At 41.3% G+C, this 19,548-nt stretch overlaps 1 protein-coding gene across 2 annotated transcripts in view; it reads left to right on the forward strand.

Annotated features, from left to right (window-relative positions):
- The window catches only part of Phkb (phosphorylase kinase regulatory subunit beta), a 201,128-nt gene that overhangs the window by 36,702 nt on the left and 144,878 nt on the right, over nucleotides 1-19,548 (forward strand). For both annotated transcript variants that reach the window (XM_051169047.1, XM_051169048.1), the window contains exons 2-5: nucleotides 4,074-4,163; nucleotides 6,519-6,657; nucleotides 8,079-8,178; nucleotides 16,455-16,562. In XM_051169047.1, the coding sequence (XP_051025004.1) occupies nucleotides 4,074-4,163; nucleotides 6,519-6,657; nucleotides 8,079-8,178; nucleotides 16,455-16,562 (437 nt within the window). The remainder of the gene's footprint in view (nucleotides 1-4,073; nucleotides 4,164-6,518; nucleotides 6,658-8,078; nucleotides 8,179-16,454; nucleotides 16,563-19,548) is intronic.

Below are 19,548 nucleotides of genomic sequence, written 5' to 3' on the forward strand. Positions count from 1 at the left end.
ACACCAGCTCTCGTTACCCTTTACCAAAGGCACTATTTGCTTTCCAAATGCTTCATCCTCTACCTGAAAGTTCTCTAGTTGTACAGCCAGCTCTGCAATCCTTTCCAGAACAATAGAATTTACTGACGCTTCTGGTTTTCATACCTTATTGGTCTTTCTTCTTATCTTTTAAAAAATGTAATGCAGTTAAAAGACAAAGAAAAAACAAAAATTCCCTCTGTGTATAAAGCAGGAAAGAACTTTGCAACAGCTTCTGTGATTTTGCTGACACCCTGAAACATCATCTCTGTATCTTCAAAACCTGTATTTTCCTCCACAGCATTAGAAATTAAGTTACCCATTATGCCCAAAGCATGTTGAGCGCCACATGTAGGCTTCAACCTTTTCCAAACCTGCTTTATTTGAGGCTCTTTAATGCTTACACCTCCCTTCCAACCCACCTACCCTAGGTAGGAGAGAAACGAGGTTAATGGAGACAGGAGAAGTGGACCTTTATGGTCTCAGTTCCTGGGAGCGATTCCCTGGTGTAGTTGGCAGGATTTCAGCAGACCAGCAATTCCACCAAAGTTGCTGCTGGAACCTGGAACAGCAACCGGAACCTGGAGCCCCAAAGTATTCTCTGGAGTGGTTCTCTATAGGAGTGTATCAAAGTGGAGTGATGAACAGCCAAACAAGACCATTTCCTGTTTTGGGCACATACATACATACATACACACACACACACACACACACACACACACACACACACACACACACTGGCACAAGGTGGTTCATCTTCTAGTGGATAAACATCACCTGATCTCTCACAAGTCTGTTCCCCCTCCCACATTTGGGAATCAAAACAAAATCACGTTTATGTTCACTGCATATGCTACACTTTGGATAAAAACAAAACAAAACAAAACACCCCCAAACAAAAACAAACAACATGTGTACATCTACTGCAGCAGTGGGCCAAAGGTTCAAGAAGCTAAAATCATTTATATCACACCTGCTTATCTCGTGCTTGTATATCCTAGGCTGCTCCTACACACAGTCCAGGTGTGAAGGGTTTCCAGTTCCTCTGCCAATGGGCTTCTTTCATATGTTCATTTTACACACACACACACACACACACACACACACACACACACACACACAATTCTGTTGTATGTATGTGTATACACATGAATGCAGATAGCTGCAGAGACTTCAGAAACCCCTGGTGCTGGGGTTACAGACAGTTGTGAACTACACAGTGTGGATGCTGGGTGAAATCCTGTTTTAAAACTAAAATAAAGTGTTGCCGCTGATGACTTTCCCTTTGACCTCAGATTGTTGGCACTCTTTAGTTTTTGAGCCTGATTCTTTCACTAAATGTAGAGCCACAAATTTGGCTAGATTGGCTGGCCAGAGAGGGCAGATCTGCCCATCACTCCTTCAGCAGCACGGGGGGCGGGAGTTCCACAAATGCACAGCCACACCCATTTTTACCATGGTTCTTGAGGACCCCACACCAGGTCCTTATGCAGCAACTTTGCCAACTGAGACTTCTCGCCAGGTCCCTATATATTCAAATTTTGATAATTTTTCCTTTTCACATGTAAAGCAAAGTATTACCTTTATAGTAGAGAAGATGTAAGTGACAACAAAGATATTCTTTGCTCATAATCTTTCCCCCTAGGCAGTGCCCTCTTTAGGCTGCACATTCATGCTTAACAAGTTGTGATCGTTTGTGTCTCCTGTTTCTCTCTCAATAGATGATCATCACTGGGAAGGTGTTGTTTCCCCAAATGGCAACACCTTCCTAGTGAGCAGTGGCCCCATGGCTCTGTCCTAGCAGACAAGCATGACTTACAGTTCTGTCTGCCCTCAGCCATGGCAGGCTCTGTGCAGCTGAAGGGAAGCTGTCCTGAAGATCTGTGTATGTTTGCAAAGGTCTTCATTCCCAACCATGGAACCATTCCAGGTGGTCCCCATATTAAGACCCCTTAGACAATGTCTTAAGTCAGAGTATAGCATTTCAAATTTGTTTGTTTGCTTGAGGGCAGTGATGGGCAGGCCATGCTGTCACATGTGGAGGTCGGATCCTTCCACTCTGTGAGTCTGTGGATCAGCTCGGGGTGTTCAGCTTCATGGCAAACACCCTTACCTGCTAGCTTCAAATTGATGTATTGGACATATTAATTCTATGATCATACACGATCCTATTTTATTTAAAAATAGACTCAATGTATGTCAGCATGATTTATCCCAACCTGGGTAAGTTAATTCTTCTACTGGGTTTTTAACTATGTGGTATGTGTTATCTGAATTTAGGGACGAGTTAATTATGACCCTGAGATGTTATCATTTCTGAGTGCTTTTAGCAAGAATGGCAATAGCGCTGAAGGTTCAGACGTCTCCCTTTCATGTGGTAGCTGAGGAAGTGCACCTTCAGTGCTCAGTGTTCTATGCTCATTTTGTGGCAGATCATCATCATTATTATGTATTTTGTAGCTTTTGAGCAGCATGCTCTGCTAATGCCTTAGCATAGTTTCCACAGCAGAGTAACAGACGTGAGTTCTGCTTATTGTCAAGATAATAATGCAAGAGAAGTTGGAAGTTTAAAAATTTCAGTATGAAACAGCTGAATATAGAGTGGATGGCTCTGGGTGTGTGAGCTATGGGGACATAGCTGAGTATGTATAGAATGGAGCTGTGGGTGTGTGAGCTATGGGAACATAGCCGAGTACGTATAGAATGGAGCTCTGGGTGTGTGAGCTATGGGAACATAGCCGAGTACGTATAGAATGGAGCTCTGGGTGTGTGAGCTATGGGGACATAGCCGAGTACGTATAGAATGGAGCTCTGGGTGTGTGAGCTATGGGGACATAGCCGAGTACGTATAGAATGGCGCTGTGGGTGTGTGAGCTATGGGGACATAGCTGAGTATATATAGAATGGAGCTCTGGGTGTGTGAGCTATGGGAACATAGCTGAGTATGTATAGAATGGAGCTGTGGGTGTGTGAGCTATGGGGACATAGCTGAGTATGTATAGAATGGAGCTCTGGGTGTGTGAGCTATGGGGACATAGCCGAGTACGTATAGAATGGCGCTGTGGGTGTGTGAGCTATGGGGACATAGCCGAGTACGTATAGAATGGCGCTGTGGGTGTGTGAGCTATGGGGACATAGCTGAGTATATATAGAATGGAGCTCTGGGTGTGTGAGCTATGGGAACATAGCTGAGTATGTATAGAATGGAGCTGTGGGTGTGTGAGCTATGGGGACATAACCGAGTACGTATAGAATGGCGCTGTGGGTGTGTGAGCTATGGGGACATAGCTGAGTATATATAGAATGGAGCTCTGGGTGTGTGAGCTATGGGAACATAGCTGAGTATGTATAGAATGGAGCTGTGGGTGTGTGAGCTATGGGGACATAGCCGAGTACATATAGAATGGAGCTGTGGGTTTGTGAGCTATGGGGACATAGCCGAGTACGTATAGAATGGAGCTCTGGGTGTGTGAGCTATGGGGACATAGCCGAGTACGTATAGAATGGCGCTGTGGGTGTGTGAGCTATGGGAACATAGCCGAGTATGTATAGAATGGAGCTCTGGGTGTGTGAGCTATGGGGACATAGCCGAGTACGTATAGAATGGAGCTCTGGGTGTGTGAGCCTTATCTTTTTTGTTTGAGGTACTTGAAGTGTGCTGATTCTACTGATAATTGCCTATTAAGTATTACCAGAAGTAACGATGTTTAGAGTTAAGAATCCATAGCTAGGTCAGTCTCTCATCGATAAGAAGTCATTGAGCTTGGGATGACTCCGGGGTGTTTGGGTACTGGGTTTTAGGCCCAGTATATGTAGCACGTTGTTGGATGGAATGTGGGTGTTGAGGGTAGGCCAGCATTTGGGGTTCCTCTATGCTCATTAAGAGTCACTTCTGTTCGTCTCTTACTGAAATTTTTACCAAGGGTGAGTAGGGTACTTCAGAATTGAAACTGAAAATTTTATTGTTGCTTATTGTACCTTCATTTATTTAGAAAGTTTCATCATTTCTCTGGGTAAAAATGACTTAATTTGATGAGTTTTCATTTTTCTTTTAGGCTCAATTTATGAACCTCTTAAAAGCATTAATCTTCCAAGACCTGATAATGGAACTCTCTGGGATAAATTGGATCATTATTACCGAATTGGTAAGCACTGCCTGAGGAAATCATAGGGGCAATGACTAGTACTGACCATGCCCTGGCATATTTCATACATTAAGTTGAGATATTGTTCTATAATTTGGAGATGGGGTAGTTTCACTGCTTAAGTAGTTATATATTCCAGTTGTGTATCTATACTGGACTGTAACAGGTAATCCACAGGTCATATCTGGCCCAGGAATAATTTGATGTTACCACTATCTTTTGCATTGTTTTAGCTTTCCTTAGTATTAATTAATTAGTTAATTAATTAATTTTGCCATTTTGAGCTAGCATCTCTCTGTGTATTCCTAGCTATGTGGGACCTGTATGTAGACCAGGCAGCCCTCAAACTGAGAACTGTGCCTGCCTCCACCTCCTGAGTGCTGGAATTAGAGGATTAGAACCTAATAGATTTTAGAACTTGAGTATGTTTTTGTTTTGGTTAATAAACAAACGTTTCATATGAACATTAACTCGATCATTTGTGTATATGTAGTTAGTTTCTAATTCACTGGAGTAAAAGGTGCGATCTCCACCTCACATTCCTGTTAACAGAGTCAGCTCCTCCTGGCACTTTGGTGGTTGTTGTTTTGTTTGATTTCAAATTTTGTTTGTTCAGTGTGGCAAGTTTGATTTTCAATGTGAGTAACCAACTTTAGATATGTATGGATAGAATCCTTTATCAAACCATAAATTGGAATGTCTATTGCTTCATGTGCTAATTGTTATTCTTTTATGGTAAGGAATATAAAATTTTATTCATCTTTCAAAATATGTTTTTTTTTGTTTTGTTTTGTTTTGTTTTTTGTCTGTTTCAGCCTCATGTAACCTTTATTTTAACTTATTTTCTATCAGGATTTTGACCTGCATTCTTATATTGCCCTTTCTTTTATCTTTATAGCAATAACACTTTAAAGAGGACTAATGGTAGAATTTACTTTTGGCATTATGGGAATCAATTCTTTACCATGAGAAAGATAATGTTTTAGTATCCCACACCTGAACTGAGTATCCAGGAGGTGTAGATAAGAAGATTGAATTCCAGACTAGCTACATAGTAACTCTTTGTCTTAAGAAACAAACAAAGTGTTAAGAAGGTCAGAGCTGGAGAAAGGGAGTTGTGGGGGCATAGAGTGGAAAACTTTCTTCCAGGCACACATGGCTGTTGCATTTTCATTCTTGAACTTAAAAGATATGTATAAGATTGGACTTGTTAATACCCTGCCATGGATTGGAGCAGGCCTTATGGGACCCCACCCCTACCTGAAGATTTACACTTGGTTGATAGAGGGGGAAGAGACATTTTCTTCAGTCATGGATCCAGTGGTGAGGTGCCACGGCTCCCATAAGCAAATCCTCACCTTCACTCTTGTAAGTGAGTTCCTTGAAACTTATTGGACCACCAAAGGGGTGAGGGAGACATAAGGTAGAAGGGGGCTAGTTGGAAAAAGGTAATATTGAATATGATAAAATACAGTGTGTATATGCATCAAAATGTCATAATGAACCATTATATATAATGAATATATGCTATTACATTGTTTAAATGAAAAAAAGAAATTGTTATGTATTAATCTTTATTACATTGATATTTGGTATTTTGGGAAAAGCAGTGTTTGTTTATAGTGAGACAGAATAAAGCTTACTTTAGGAAATATAAAAATGTAGTGTTGTGTGTCTGTTTTCCCTGTTTGGGACTCTGTCAAAGAGAGGAAAGCACTGATTTCAGGCCTTTGCTTTGTCCACACTCATTTACCTGTTGCTGTCTTTACTATTTTAAAATAGGATTTTACTTTTGACATTTAAACATATTCCTAACCTGTACAGTTTAGTAAGTAAGTGACACCCTTTGGTAAATACCAGTCGTCAGTGATACACAGGGCGCTGGCCTGTTTGTGGTCTTTCTTTTTCCCCCCTAACTCGTGGATCCTTTAGTCTTCATAGTCCAGGGGAAGTGGCCTTAGGACTTAGGAAATCGTGTGTTGTACATTTGCTGTAAGTTTTCTGGCTTAGTTGAGTTTAACAAAAATACTATAGTAATGTTTTTTGGTTGAGCCTTTCTTCTCCCCTGTTGTTTCTAATAAGATTTGTATCACATTAACCCCCATACGTCCAAACTTTTAATGCTCTGCCTAGTTGAATACCTTTCTTCAAAACCATAAAGACAGCTTTGTGCAGTATGGATTTCTACTTGGCATGAGTGACATGAAGTGGTTTGATGGCTTCCAAAGTCTTATGCTAACACTAAGTTTAGAAACAATAAAACTGTCAAAAATAGGATGAAGAAACCAACAGAAAGGACGGATTGTGCATTCATGCTTTGTCTGTCTTTTTGTTTTTTGTTTTTTGTTTTGGTAGTCAAGTCAACAGTGTTGATGTATCAGAGTCCGACGACAGGTCTGTTTCCCACTAAAACATGTGGGGGTGACCAGAAGTCCAAAGTCCATGAGAGTCTGTACTGCGCTGCAGGTGCCTGGGCATTGGCTCTAGCATACAGGTGAGTGGGCGTTCACTCTCACAGTAACTCCAAGTGGACTAGTCTGAGAGAGTCAATGCATTAAAAGAGCACTGTGAAGTATATTTTGGAGATCATTTCATAACTCCAAATGTTATCTTAAGCATCTTGAATGTTGTTAATGGTGCTTAAGGTTATAAAAGAGAATGGCCCCTTTTTTTTTCTTCTCTGGAGATACTTCTACTGTGTGTAGGGTAAAAACTCTTGATGTTTGTAGCTTTCAAATAGTGAAATAAAATTATACTTAGCTATGGAATACAAGACAAGATAATGCTAATACCTGGTATATCTAGGTAAATAATAAATGGTTTATTCATAGCAATATTACTTGAACTTTTTTGCACGTTTGTAAGTTTTAAAACAACAGAGGGGCAGCAAATTGCTTTTAAAAGTATATGCAACAGAGGGGCTACATCAGACACTAATCTTCCCCAAAGACCTCAGAAGAGAATTGAGTCTTACTTAAACGGTCACGTGATCCATACAGATATCAGGGAAATGGATAGAATGCAGAACAAATGCATGATGTGTGTGCGTCCAAGCCTATATTCAGTAGGTTCAATGACGTGGCAATGTCGAGCAATTACTTTTTCTGACATTCAACACCCGATGTGTATGAGATCTACAGAAATGATATTTAGTGTCTTTTATTCAAGTAGGCATGGGATAGGTTTTATCACGTGGTAGTGATCTGCAGATGTTTAGTTAAATGAAACAGTGAGCATGCCTTTTTTTTTTTTTTTTTTTTTTTTTTTAGCAAAAGGCATTTTCTTTTTGCTCAGAAAGAACATCTTCATCTAGTTTAATGGTTAGATTTCAGCTGTTGTTTTTTTAAAGCAAGAAAAGTAAAATATGACCAAGTGATTTTCAAGCTAAAGCCTGAGAATATGAAACTTTATTCCAGAATATGCCGTGTGCGTCATTGGATGTGTGCTTAGTTGAGGGCATCTTTTAGGACTAAAGCATCCCCTGGGGCACAGCAAGGAAAGCATGTGTCTACCTTAAGTTTTGCTTCTTTGAATCCCTTTGGGAATTACAGATCATAACGAGACAGGCTGTTTGCATTTTGTAACAGTGAATTTAAAATACTTGTGAGTGCTTTTTTTTTTTTTTCTAAACTAGAAATAAGGTTTAAATTTTAGATAGGTCTAGAAAAATTCATTTAAAAAATTGACTTCCATAAAGCAAGGAAAAAGCTGCACAAGTTTTACCATGAGTTTTTTGTTTTTTTTTAAATTGCAATATTTCCACATCTGCTGAGAAGATGGAATTTCACTGACAGAATTAGTAGATGTCACCAGAACACAGGATTAGCCAGTTAGTTAAATACTTAATTATCAAAAGCTTTACTCCCTTTTCAAATGCAATTCCAATTTGTTTCCTGAGTTATCTCTCTCACCCAGGCGCATTGATGATGACAAGGGAAGGACCCACGAGCTGGAGCATTCTGCCATAAAGTGCATGAGAGGAATTCTCTATTGCTATATGCGTCAGGCTGATAAGGTAAAGCGCGTAGACTGGAATTCGCATATCGTTCTAAAGGATTAATTTAAGCAACACTGCAATAGCATCTTCTGAAGAATGTACTTTGAGAAAGGCACAGCCACATCCTAGGGCAGCCCTGTAGTTTAAATCGGCCTCCTTCTCCCAGCCCACGCCTTTGACGTGGGGAAACTGACATAACACCTTCAGTGAGAGAGGACTAGAACCTGTTGTTTAGACTTGAATTTTTATGTTCTCAATCTGTTGTTTCTTTGATAAAGATCCAGGATTCTCAGGAATTTAACAAATATTCGTGTTTCTAAAACTTACTGTTTAAAGAATATCCTTGTCAACATTAAATTTGGATGTGTGAATTGCTCTGGCAAAGGGGAATTTTAAAAGCATTTCATCTCATTCACTTGCATGCAAAGAGGCCAGGAACTACAGCTTTGAAAATCAGAGCCTTATAATGTTGCATGGACGTGAAAGAAACAATGCGCCTAGTGTGATGTGTAAACCGTGAGGTCCTAGACAAATGTAATCCACTGTTCCTGTTCCCTTCACGCACCCACTGTGTTGAGTCCCTAAGTCCTCACACCACGTTCACATGTGTACTTCAGTGCGTCACGGCTCCCTAAGATGACATCAAGTGTAGTGATTCTCCCAGGACTCAAGAGGTCATAGTCTGTGACTCATTACAGCAAAAGGAAACAGCGTGGTGGAGCAGAGCGGTACCTGGCGGTATGTGGGAAACAAGCTCCACCCTCTCAGAGCTGCACACGTGAGATGTTGTATGCCAAGAAAGCTCATTGGAGCTCATTTTTCTCCTCTACAGTTTTATTGGTGTAGGTACCCTCTGCCTAACACCCAAACTCCAGACTCCCAAGAGAAAACTGGGTGAAGTCTAAACCACGTCATTTTTCAACATGCAAGCCACTCTTATGAGAGAATAGTGGAAACCCTCCCAAAATGCAAGGTAGCACCTGGGGCTAAGGGTTCCACTTGTAAATGTTCTTTCCTTAGGCTGTCAGCTGTAGGCTTACCATATTAACTCTTTTCAGGACAATCTCTACTCCCATCCCTTTAGGCTATGCCCTTCAGATGTGACCAGCTTCTCCACGTGAGTAAAGAAGCACAGCAGGAATAGCTTAGTGGTTTGTATGTCACAGCAACAGGGATATATTGTTTTAACTTCTACTTGAAAATAGTTTTCAAATGTTTCTAAGATCTAGCTTTGAGGTTATAACTTTAAGGAATATTATATTTTGCCAACAGAATGTGGCGGCATTATTAGTTGGCAGAAAACGTGTGCTTAATACTAGCTGAAAGGGAGGCATCCAGCAAAGGCATCACTTGTCTCTGAGATCTGATTTTGCAGAAAATTGTTGGAAAGACTGTTTAGATGATAAAAGAAAAGTTGTATGTTATTGTTTGGACTGCTGGAATTAAACTACTGTGGCATACACGCACATATACATATATGTGTGTGATATAATTAAGGCTAATATTTTTCAAAGTGTGATAGCACTTTTCACTCCCTAAGTTCTCTTTCATGAATGCCAAGTGTCTTTATAAGGTCAGCCTTTCTCTTTAGGAAGTATTGTAAGAGTCATGAGTTCCATGCGCTTATATACAAGCTGACAGCCATACAATGGGATTACCAAATGCAAGGCAGTGATATGATAATATAAAGTTCTCTTTCCCTTTTTGGCGTGATTAACCAGTCGGTAATGGCCCTTTTTGAATATTAATCACTTTTACCAAGTAGTTACCATGATTATGGTTTTTAAAGTAGGGCATGAGTATAACTTAAACTACTCAATTATAGAGAATTAACATCCTTCAAATTATAAAGAATTGACATGATTTCTGTTCATTCTTATTAATTCATTAATAATAATTCTTAGTGTCAACAATTAAAAAAAATGGTGAGTTGAATAATTTTGGGTTCATATCTTGCTAAAATTTCTTCTCTGCAGGAGACATACACAATATCCACTACTTTTCTAGAGTCGTAATGACAGACTGAAACACTCCATTGGTGTTTACTCCGGGAAACCATTGGGTTCATTAGTTGAACTTACAGAGCAGTGGGTGAGGGCTTACGGACAAGGCTATATGTGGCCTTAAAGTCTGCACCAACATGGATGATAACTCTCCCATGGCCACATAGGTGGAACCATTCCCTAGCCCTTGGCAGCCTGTGCATTCTCGCTCCATTTGCAGTCAGGGTAGAATACAGACAGCTGGCTGGTATGGGGCAGGCATTAGATGCTTAGGCAAAGATCCGATGACTCTCCTGTACCTACTTCAGTGAGGGACTGTCACCAGTCCACAGGGCCAGCTCTGGTGATCTTTTGTAATCCAGTATAGCTAAACTCACGTAGATGATAGCTCAGAGAACAGGCCTGTACAGCACTGTTTAAACCACAGACGTGTGGTATAGAGTTTCAAGTATTGTTTTTTGTCATAGCCTTTCTTGGTACTTATATCTTTTGGGGCAGGAAAGTGGACCATCTCACTATAACCTCATGGGGTATGAGGGACTGATTCAGAGACTGAGCAGCATACTGAGATCAATGCCCCTTACCGTATGTTGCATGAACTTCTGCTGGAGAAATGTGAGCATACATCTTCTCCCCCAGAAACCACAGAACAAAGTGTAGTTCTACCTAAGTCCAACTCTACAAATCCATGCCTTTACTGCCCTTGATCCCACGGATGAAGGGTACATCATCAGTGACTCCAAAGGAAATCCCACTTCAGCTTGGATGACAACTTCCTGATAGCTGCAGAGACGGAACTACCTCCCACATTCTATGTACTGCACCATCAGCTTAGGCCGCAGATTGTATACAGAAGGGGCACACTTACATACAACTGTCACTTGGATGGAGTGACAGAGATCTTCCTGGGGGCATCGAATAACCCTGTTCCCAAGAGGGAAAGGTGACAGGCTGGATCTTGAATCTTTTTTAGTTTGTTTGTTGTTGTTGTTGTTTTTTGTTTTGAGGCAGTGTTTCTCTGTGTAACAGCCCTGGGTGTCCTGGAACTCACTCTGTAGACCAGGCTGGCCTCAAACTCACACCCTGCCTCCTGAAGTGCTGGGATTACAGGTGTAGGTTACCAAGGCCAGCAACAGGCTGCATCTTTAGGATTTATTCTAGGTAGCCCCAGCCAATCTGATAAAGTTAGTTGTTTCAGTTTTATGTATGTTTATGTGGTAAAAATATCCTGAAAAAAAGCCACTTGATGGAGAAAAGGGTTTATTTGGCTGTCAGTTTCAAATTATAGTCTATCATTTTGGGAACATCAAGGCAGGAAGTCAAGCAACAAGTCAAACCACACCCACAGTCAAGAGCAAAGCAAATAAGTACACCCTGGCCTGTGCTCCCACACAGCTAGCTCTCTCCTCTCCTGCTCTCGAGACCCCTGGCCTATATGCAGTGAGTCAAGGCAGCCTCCTACAGAAGCTCCCACAGGCCAGCCCGATCTAGAGAATTCTTCATTACAACTCTTCACAGAAGAGCCTAGATTTTCTTTTCAGTTTGAAATCAGCACAGTGGTGTCATATGAGAAAAGTAATCTAAACCATCCTGCCTCTTGTTATTCCTCTTCTTGCTGGATAAGCCATTTTCTTTATGACTCTGTGGCAGTGAAAATGTTGTTTTATTGCACATGTGTGCCAGAACACATGTGTGGAGGTCAGAGGACAACTTGGAGAAGTCCTAACTTTCCAGCAAATGGTCCTAGGAATGGAACTCAGGTTGCTTAGCAAAAGCACTTTTATCTGCTGAGTTATCTCACTTGCCCGTCACCGTGCTGTGTGCCTGTGTGCATGAGTGTGTGTGTGTGTGTGTGTGTGTGTGTGATGTGCATGTACCCTGGTGTGTGTGCAGAGGGTTGAAGACACCTGACCGGAATCGGTTCTCACTTTGTATCATGATTCAACACCTGGTATGGTGGCAGTCTCATCCTAGGCCTTTAAAGGGTGAAGTTATTATCTTTTCACTTTTTTTTTTTTAACCCCTAAAGCAAAGCACATTTGTAGTGTGAATTTGTTGTTTGGCCTCAAGCCTTATGTTCTTCTTCTGAAATAAATTTATAATCTAGAAAGTCTAAGCTTTCCTTCTTTCAATGATTCTGTGTGTGTGTGTGGAATGTGCTTCCTGGCGTTTCTGTAAGAACAGTAGCTAAAGACGCTTTACGTTTATTAGGAAGTTGAAATGAGTGCAAGGACTTGTCTTTGACTTGGAGGACCTGAAACAGTATCATTTTGTGTTTTATTATCTTGTCTGGGCTATTGTTTATTAATGTTTATTAATGTTCCTTACATTCTGTGTGCCTTTGTCCTGGTTAGTCTTATGTCAGCTCGCCACAAATAGCGTCATTTGGGAAAAGGAAACTGGACGGAGGAAGTGCCCCCACCAGATTGGCTGTAGGCATCCTTGTAACTAGCAAGCTGAGCCCTTTGTGGGGGGGTACCATCCTCCACTGGTGGTCCAGGGTTCTATGAGAAAGCAGGCTGAGCCAGCCACAGGGAGCAAGTGAAGAAGCAGCACTTTGCCAAGGCCTCTGCACCAGCTCCTGCAACCAGATTCCTGCCGGGTCTTCCCTTTGACTATGATGTAGAAGTGTAAATGAAATAAACCCTCTGCTCCCCAAGTTGCTTTTGGTCATGGTGTTTCATCACTGCAGGAGAAATGCCAGCTGGGACAGCTCTCTTCCATCACTCTGTGGAGGACACGGAGTTAACTTGGGAGTTAAGCTCCTGCCTTGTGCTCTTTTCATTTAAAGGGCTGCTGAGTAGTTTCTGATCAATAAGAAACCACTGACAGCTTGTGAAATTTGTTCTTCCAGAATACTTACAAGGATGGGGTGATCATTTTCCTCTAGATGCGTCTTTTAGGGCTGTAAATTAAGAATGGATGCAGACTAAACATCCCAAACATGCTAATTACTCACAATGCAAGTAAAATAAAATTCTGATAGATGTTGTTTAGAAAAATTTGCTCTAATTGTTTTCTTGATCTTTACTTGGCAAATGCTAGGTAGCCTACAAAATACTAATTAATGTAGTTTGTTTCTTGACTGTTTCCAAGAGTACATTTTGTTTGAAGCTGACATACAGCATACCTCATTAATTTTCAAAGCATCCAGAATTGGAACCTTTTTTTCCTTCCGAAATCTTAAATTACTTGTCTTTTAGCAGCTTTGAAATTCAAAGCCATTATATAACTCCCCGTGTGAACATCTTTAATCATGTAGCCGTTGGTTTTCCCCTGACACAGTGGTTAGAAATAAACTCCCCTGCTGGGTTCTCGCATGTCTTGAAGACAGATGACAAGCATCATCTTGTCAGCTGCAGCAGTGACTTCATTAACCTGACAAACCTCATCCTGTTAGATCCCTATTAAAGGGGTGTATTGGCTAGTTCTTGTCCGCTTGACACAGACAGTCACCTGGAAGGAGGGAGCCTCTGTGGAGGAATTGAATTGCATCCGTCATTTGGCCTGTGCTTAATGATTAATGTGGTAGGGCCCAGCCCACTGTGGGTGGCGCCACGCCTAGGAACTCTGTCTTTGGCTGTATAAGAAGGCAAACTGAGCAAGCAGCGCAAAGCTAGCTGGTGACCGGCTATGCCTCTGTTCATGGCCTCTGCTTTCTTTTTGGCTTCTTGTTTCCTGTTGAAACTCCTGTCCAGACTTCCCCCCATGATGCACTGCAACCTGTAAGCTAATTAACCCACCCAGTGTAACAGAAGAGCAAACTGGGTCAGAAATTAGGTGCCAGGAGGTGGGTTACTGATGGGCAGGCCTGGCCATGTTTTGGGAGAGGACTGTGGAAGTGTGTGGAGCTTTTGGCTGGGGAAGCCATTGAGTACCCAGAGGTCAATCGGCTGTTCTTTGAGGGATGGAAAGAAGACCCTGAGAGAGGTGAGACCTGGAAGCCTGGCCTGTGAAATCTCACAGAGAAGTCAGAGGGCTGTTCCTGTGCCATGTGTGAATTGAGCATCTGGGGAAGCGAGGCACAGGGATGCTGTCTGAGGCCAGTAGATGCCGGCTGCAGGGGCTGAGAACTCAGCTGCGGCCGACATAAGACTAGCATCACTGAGGGAAAAGCTGGGAAGTATTTCCTCAGGGGTTGTAACACGGCAAGCTAGGACAGTAGGGGCGTGGGTTTTGTTTCAGTTCGGCCATATTTTTGATTAGGAGTCTAGAATAATCTTCATTTCTTTGAAATAATAATCATGGCAGTACAAAAGGAGTGGCTTTTGATTGTGCAGTCCCAGGCTATTGCTTCTCTTCTGTGGAAACAGGATGTCCCCCTTCCCAGAGGCCCTCATTTACTTTATAAATGGGAAACAGACATTCTCAATTCTCTCATTTTGTTGTTGTTTTTAATAGACTATTTCTTGTTCCTTGACACTTTGTACATATAATGTTCTAATCGTCTTTTCCCCAACATGTTCACCCCCATTTCATGTCTCCTACTTGAAAAATTATTTATTTTATGAGTATGGGTGTTGTGTGTGTGTGTGTGTGTGTGTGTGTGTGTGTGTGTGTGTGTATTTGTGTACTACATGTGTGCCTAATGCTCTTGGAGGCCAGAAAAGAGTGTTTGATCCCATGTGTTGGGTTTTCATGCTGTTTTGGGGTTATTTTTTTGGGGGGGGGAGTTTAACCCTGAGTCCAGTTGGAATTTTGACTGCTTTGTTGCCTTGCTCTTATGAGGGTAATTGTAGTTGCAGAGAATTCATAATAGCAGTGACCGTGTCATGACCAAAAAATTGAATGTTATAGCATATCCTTCTGATATCTTGCTGATAGATACTGGCTTTGATTTTGTTGACTTTAGTCATGTTTGTGCAGGGCCATGAGGTCAAGTCTCTCAGTCATGATAGAAATGGTCTGTGTCCATATTGAGCATATGCAGTTGCCTCATGTGGCTGTGGACCAATTGAAATATGGCCAGAAATTTCATTTCTTAACTGAATGTGTAAGCTTATGCAATTTTAAGTCATTGTAATTTGATTGGTCACTTGTACAACTTTGCTACCATTTTGGACAACACAGCTCCTAGAGTGAACTAAGGAGAAGCTTTCTTTGTTCACATTGCTTCAAATACTAAATGCATAGCTGCTTCACACCAAGTGAACCTTCATTTTGAGATATCCAGCATTCTTCTGTTTGACTCAATTCTGACAGCAATTACCTGGACTTAGTGTAGATTCCAGAGCCTGAAGGCTCAGTACTCTAAAACTGCCTCTGACTTCAGAGAGCACTGGTATAAGGTACCTTGCCAGGTCTGGGTCAAGCAAGGTGTGCCAATAAGAGATCACACCATACAACAGATCTCATGCAAGAGGTTATTTAGGTTGTGGGGGCAGCGAAAGCCATCTTGGAGTAGGGACATGAGAAAGAGAGACAGACAGACAGACAGACCATGAAACAGAGAGAAGGAGATAGAGAGCTATGATGCCGAGAGGAACCTTTTAAAGGGCCTGTGTGGTCATAGGGATGGGGGAATGCACCACACCTCGCCATGGTGCGTGAAGACTTAAGCTGCTGCTGCTGAGCTCCTGAAGGCAGGCTGGGAGAGCGCCTGATTTAAAATAACTAGCAAGTAGGGGCCCAGGTTACCCACATGTCTGACTTCACTATGAATTTGAGTTCCCATGCGTTTTCTTTAGGTCAGTAGTTAATTTTAATAGCTCAGAGGATCCAGAGAAACACTTCACTTACTATCATTTATTATATCAGATATCATAAGGGATATAAATGAGTAGATAAATGAGAACATGTTGGCAAGATGCCAAAGGGTCCTGGGTCCTGGGTACTGAGCTTCTCCCCTGGGAACTGTGAGGCTCTGTTACTTCCTGGCATGTGGTGTGTTCCCTAACCGGGAAGTTATCCAAATACCATCATCTAGGGTTTTTCTAGATGGCACAAGTATACACACCTATAAATAAACAAGTATACGCACTCACACATACACACATGTGCACACACATGATAAAGAAATGAAATGTTAAAAAAAATAACCAATCAAGTAATATGCAAATCATTGCAGCAAATGGTTGCGGTCATGCTTACACACCCCCTGCTATGTTTGAATTCGGTGCGGAAACTATCACTTGACTTTTGTGTTCTGTCTAAGAAGTTAGTCATGTTTCCTTACAAAGTGTGATATTTCTACTCTGTCCATTCCCCGGCCTATATGCTTTAGCTTTCCGTAACAGTCTTCATTTTAGATGAGTATGTGAATAACCGTCATCCACATCTACTTGATTCTAGGTCCAGCAGTTTAAGCAAGATCCACGGCCCACCACGTGCCTTCACTCCGTCTTCAATGTGCACACAGGGGACGAGGTGCTTTCCTGTGAAGAATATGGCCATCTTCAGGTAAAGAAAAATTAAAGATTGGCTTCTCTACTATTTACTTTCCATATCGTGGTATACTCGCAGCTGCTTATACTTTTTAAAAGCAAATTTCATAACTTACTTTAAAATAGGGGTGTGAGGAACCCTGAGATGGGAAAGCTCATTGGCAACCGACACAAGGCTGAAGAAATGACTGTCATGGGATATTGAGTGGACCAAGTGCATGGCGTAATCAGATGGGTTTATTTTCTTTTAGAAGGCGACACCCACTCTTCCCTCAGTAGTTAAAGTTGTTTGTATATTTAAAAGAATTTCTACGCATGGAAATAAAAGACAGTCGACAGGAGTATAACAGTTATTCACAAGTTTTTTTTGTTGGACTACAGATCATGTTTTAATATATCATCCAACAGTAAGGCGAACCACCTTGGTGCACACATCACCAACAGTTTTTGAGACATACCAGTTTTGTATTTTGTTACATTTCTATATCAATGCTAAGAATGTACTATACAGTGGTTTTTTTTCCTGCTACCACCCCCACATTTGTGTATTTTCATCTGGATATCCTGTGCTTTGCTTGTAAGATATAAATGTTATATGTACTATTTATTCTTAACAGGGTTTCTTTTTGTTTGACCTTATTGATCATATATTCCTTACTATATATATTCCTTCCTCTATGTGTGCATGTACACTTGGGTGTGCACATACACTTACGTGTGTGTGTGTGTGTGTGTGTGTGTGTGTGTGTGTGTGTGTGTGTACATGAGCGCATATAGAGACCAGAAGACAAACACCAGTGCAGTTACTCTCTAGTTGGTTTAGTGATCACTGTTTAGGGTAGGGTGGCTAACTGGTGAGCCCCAGGCATCTGTCTATTTTTTGCTCACCCAACAGTGGGATTACAAGAGACTTCCTTGACACGCAGCATGGCTTCTGGAGGGCATCATAGCCTCGCACATGGCCAGCACTTTGCTGAACTCTCTCTGCAGCTGGAGCTTCTCCTTTTTATTGTTCTCCAGCCTGTTGTAAATATCTTACTGAATTAATGAATCGGCTCAGTGCATTGTATTATTTCTTCTTAGAAGGTAGAAACTTACCTTCAGAAGTGAAAGCTTGTTTATAAAATTCAAAAAGATTCCGCACTCTAGTATGTTGTCTCCAAACACAGAGAGTACTTAGCCCTGTTTCTACATAGCAGAAACTTACGCTTCATATAGATGATTTTAAATCAAAATAAAAAGTGTGTACCCTTAACTTTCCTTTAAACAAATAAACTTTGGTTAGTGAGATGGCTCGGTGGTAAAGTGCCACCCACCCGAAGACCTGGGGAGGAAATGACTCCAGAAATCTGGCCTCTGACCTCACTCACGTACTGGGAGTGCTCATAGGCCAGAAGCTAAACTGTAATAAAGTTGAAATCCTTAGGATTACTAAATTCATAAGAAGGCCTTAAAGTCTCAAAGAGCTTACATCAAACAAAAGGTTCACAGTCTCCTGGCATAATTTTTGCTTAAATTTTATTCATTTAATCGAAGTTTTATTGAGATATAATTCGTATGCCATATAGTTTATCTATTTGTGGTGTACCATTCTGTGTTTTTTAGTATATTCTGAGTTGTACAACAATTACCATATTCAATTTTAGGACATTTCTTTATCTTCAAACTCTAAGCAAAATCAGCTACTCTGCATTTTTCTAAAGTTTCCTAAGCAACCTGTATTTCACTTTATGCCTCTAGAATGCCTATTCTTCAACATTTCAAATTTAAATGCAATCATATAAGATAGTGTGTTTGGGATATTTTGTTGCTGCCTTCTTTTATTGCCAAGGATATCCTACCAAATGGTCTTGGGGTTGAGTTGCTGATAGGGAGGGAGTGGAAGGCTGGACCTGCATGTGTACTTGAGACTAGGTGTGTTCAGAGTTGTGTGTCTACACGTCATGTTTGGGGAAATGGCTCATGCAACTTTTTAAAACCTTCTTTTTGAGAAATAAGGTCTCATAATAGTTCACACTGGGTACAGCTGACTGTGTTGACTAAACAGCCTTCCAAGTGGTGGGATTACGGCGTGAGCTCACACCTGGCTGGTTGCGTGATGATTGATGTTGAGTGCCACAGCAGCCTGTCTGCAAGGAATGACCATAGCGAAGCTCTTAGAGGAGGAAGGGGTGCATGATTTGTGAGCCCCAGAACCCTAAAACCTGAGAACCCAGAGTCTAACAGTGAAGCCAGAAGATAAGTCTCCCAGCTCTGGGAGAGAAAACAGGAATTTGCCCTTCCTCTCTCTGCCTTTCTGTTGCACATCGAGGGATAGTGTTTCCCTAGCTATCCCGGTGTCCTTGCGTCTAGTCAGGGTGACATTGAAAATTAATCATCATTGAAGGTGTGTCCATATTGGAGACTGTATTTTCCTGTTTTTTATATGAGACATTTATATTCTATTTTATGGCTATATTAGGAAGCATTGGTTTTTGTTTAGGTCGCATGAAGCATGTATTTAATAGACTAATAGTTTCATTTGTTCTTAATACTTTTTCCTAATTAGTTTTAAATTATACAGCATCTCAGTGATTAAAGGTAACACATTCCTTTGTCTCCATAAATTCTCTTTTGTCTGAATGAGACTGTTTTTGAGATGCTCTCTTCATTGTTTATCCTGTGTTGGTGGAGGTGTGATGTCTTGCTTTTCAAATAGCTTTCTCATTTACATATATTTCAAATGGATAGCACTATATTAGTTCCTCTGGGGCAAAATTATTCCAAAAAGAAGTACTTTAGACTCTGACTTGGAAAATTGAAGGGAACAAATGTTATAGAAACCATGCTAAGAATTCTCCTTAGAGCCTTCTCAGACCCAGTCATGTGTTAACCTGTGTGACTCTGATGGCCCAGGGTTAAGAAGGAAGAGTCAAGGGAGTGTCGACCCAGGATACCTCAAACATGAGGACAGTAGGAGTTGGCTACTCCCTCCGCAAAACCTGGCACCATAAAGCTGGGTC

Source organism: Acomys russatus, chromosome 26 (assembly GCF_903995435.1).
Source record: "Acomys russatus chromosome 26, mAcoRus1.1, whole genome shotgun sequence".
NCBI classification, from domain to species: domain Eukaryota; kingdom Metazoa; phylum Chordata; class Mammalia; order Rodentia; family Muridae; genus Acomys; species Acomys russatus.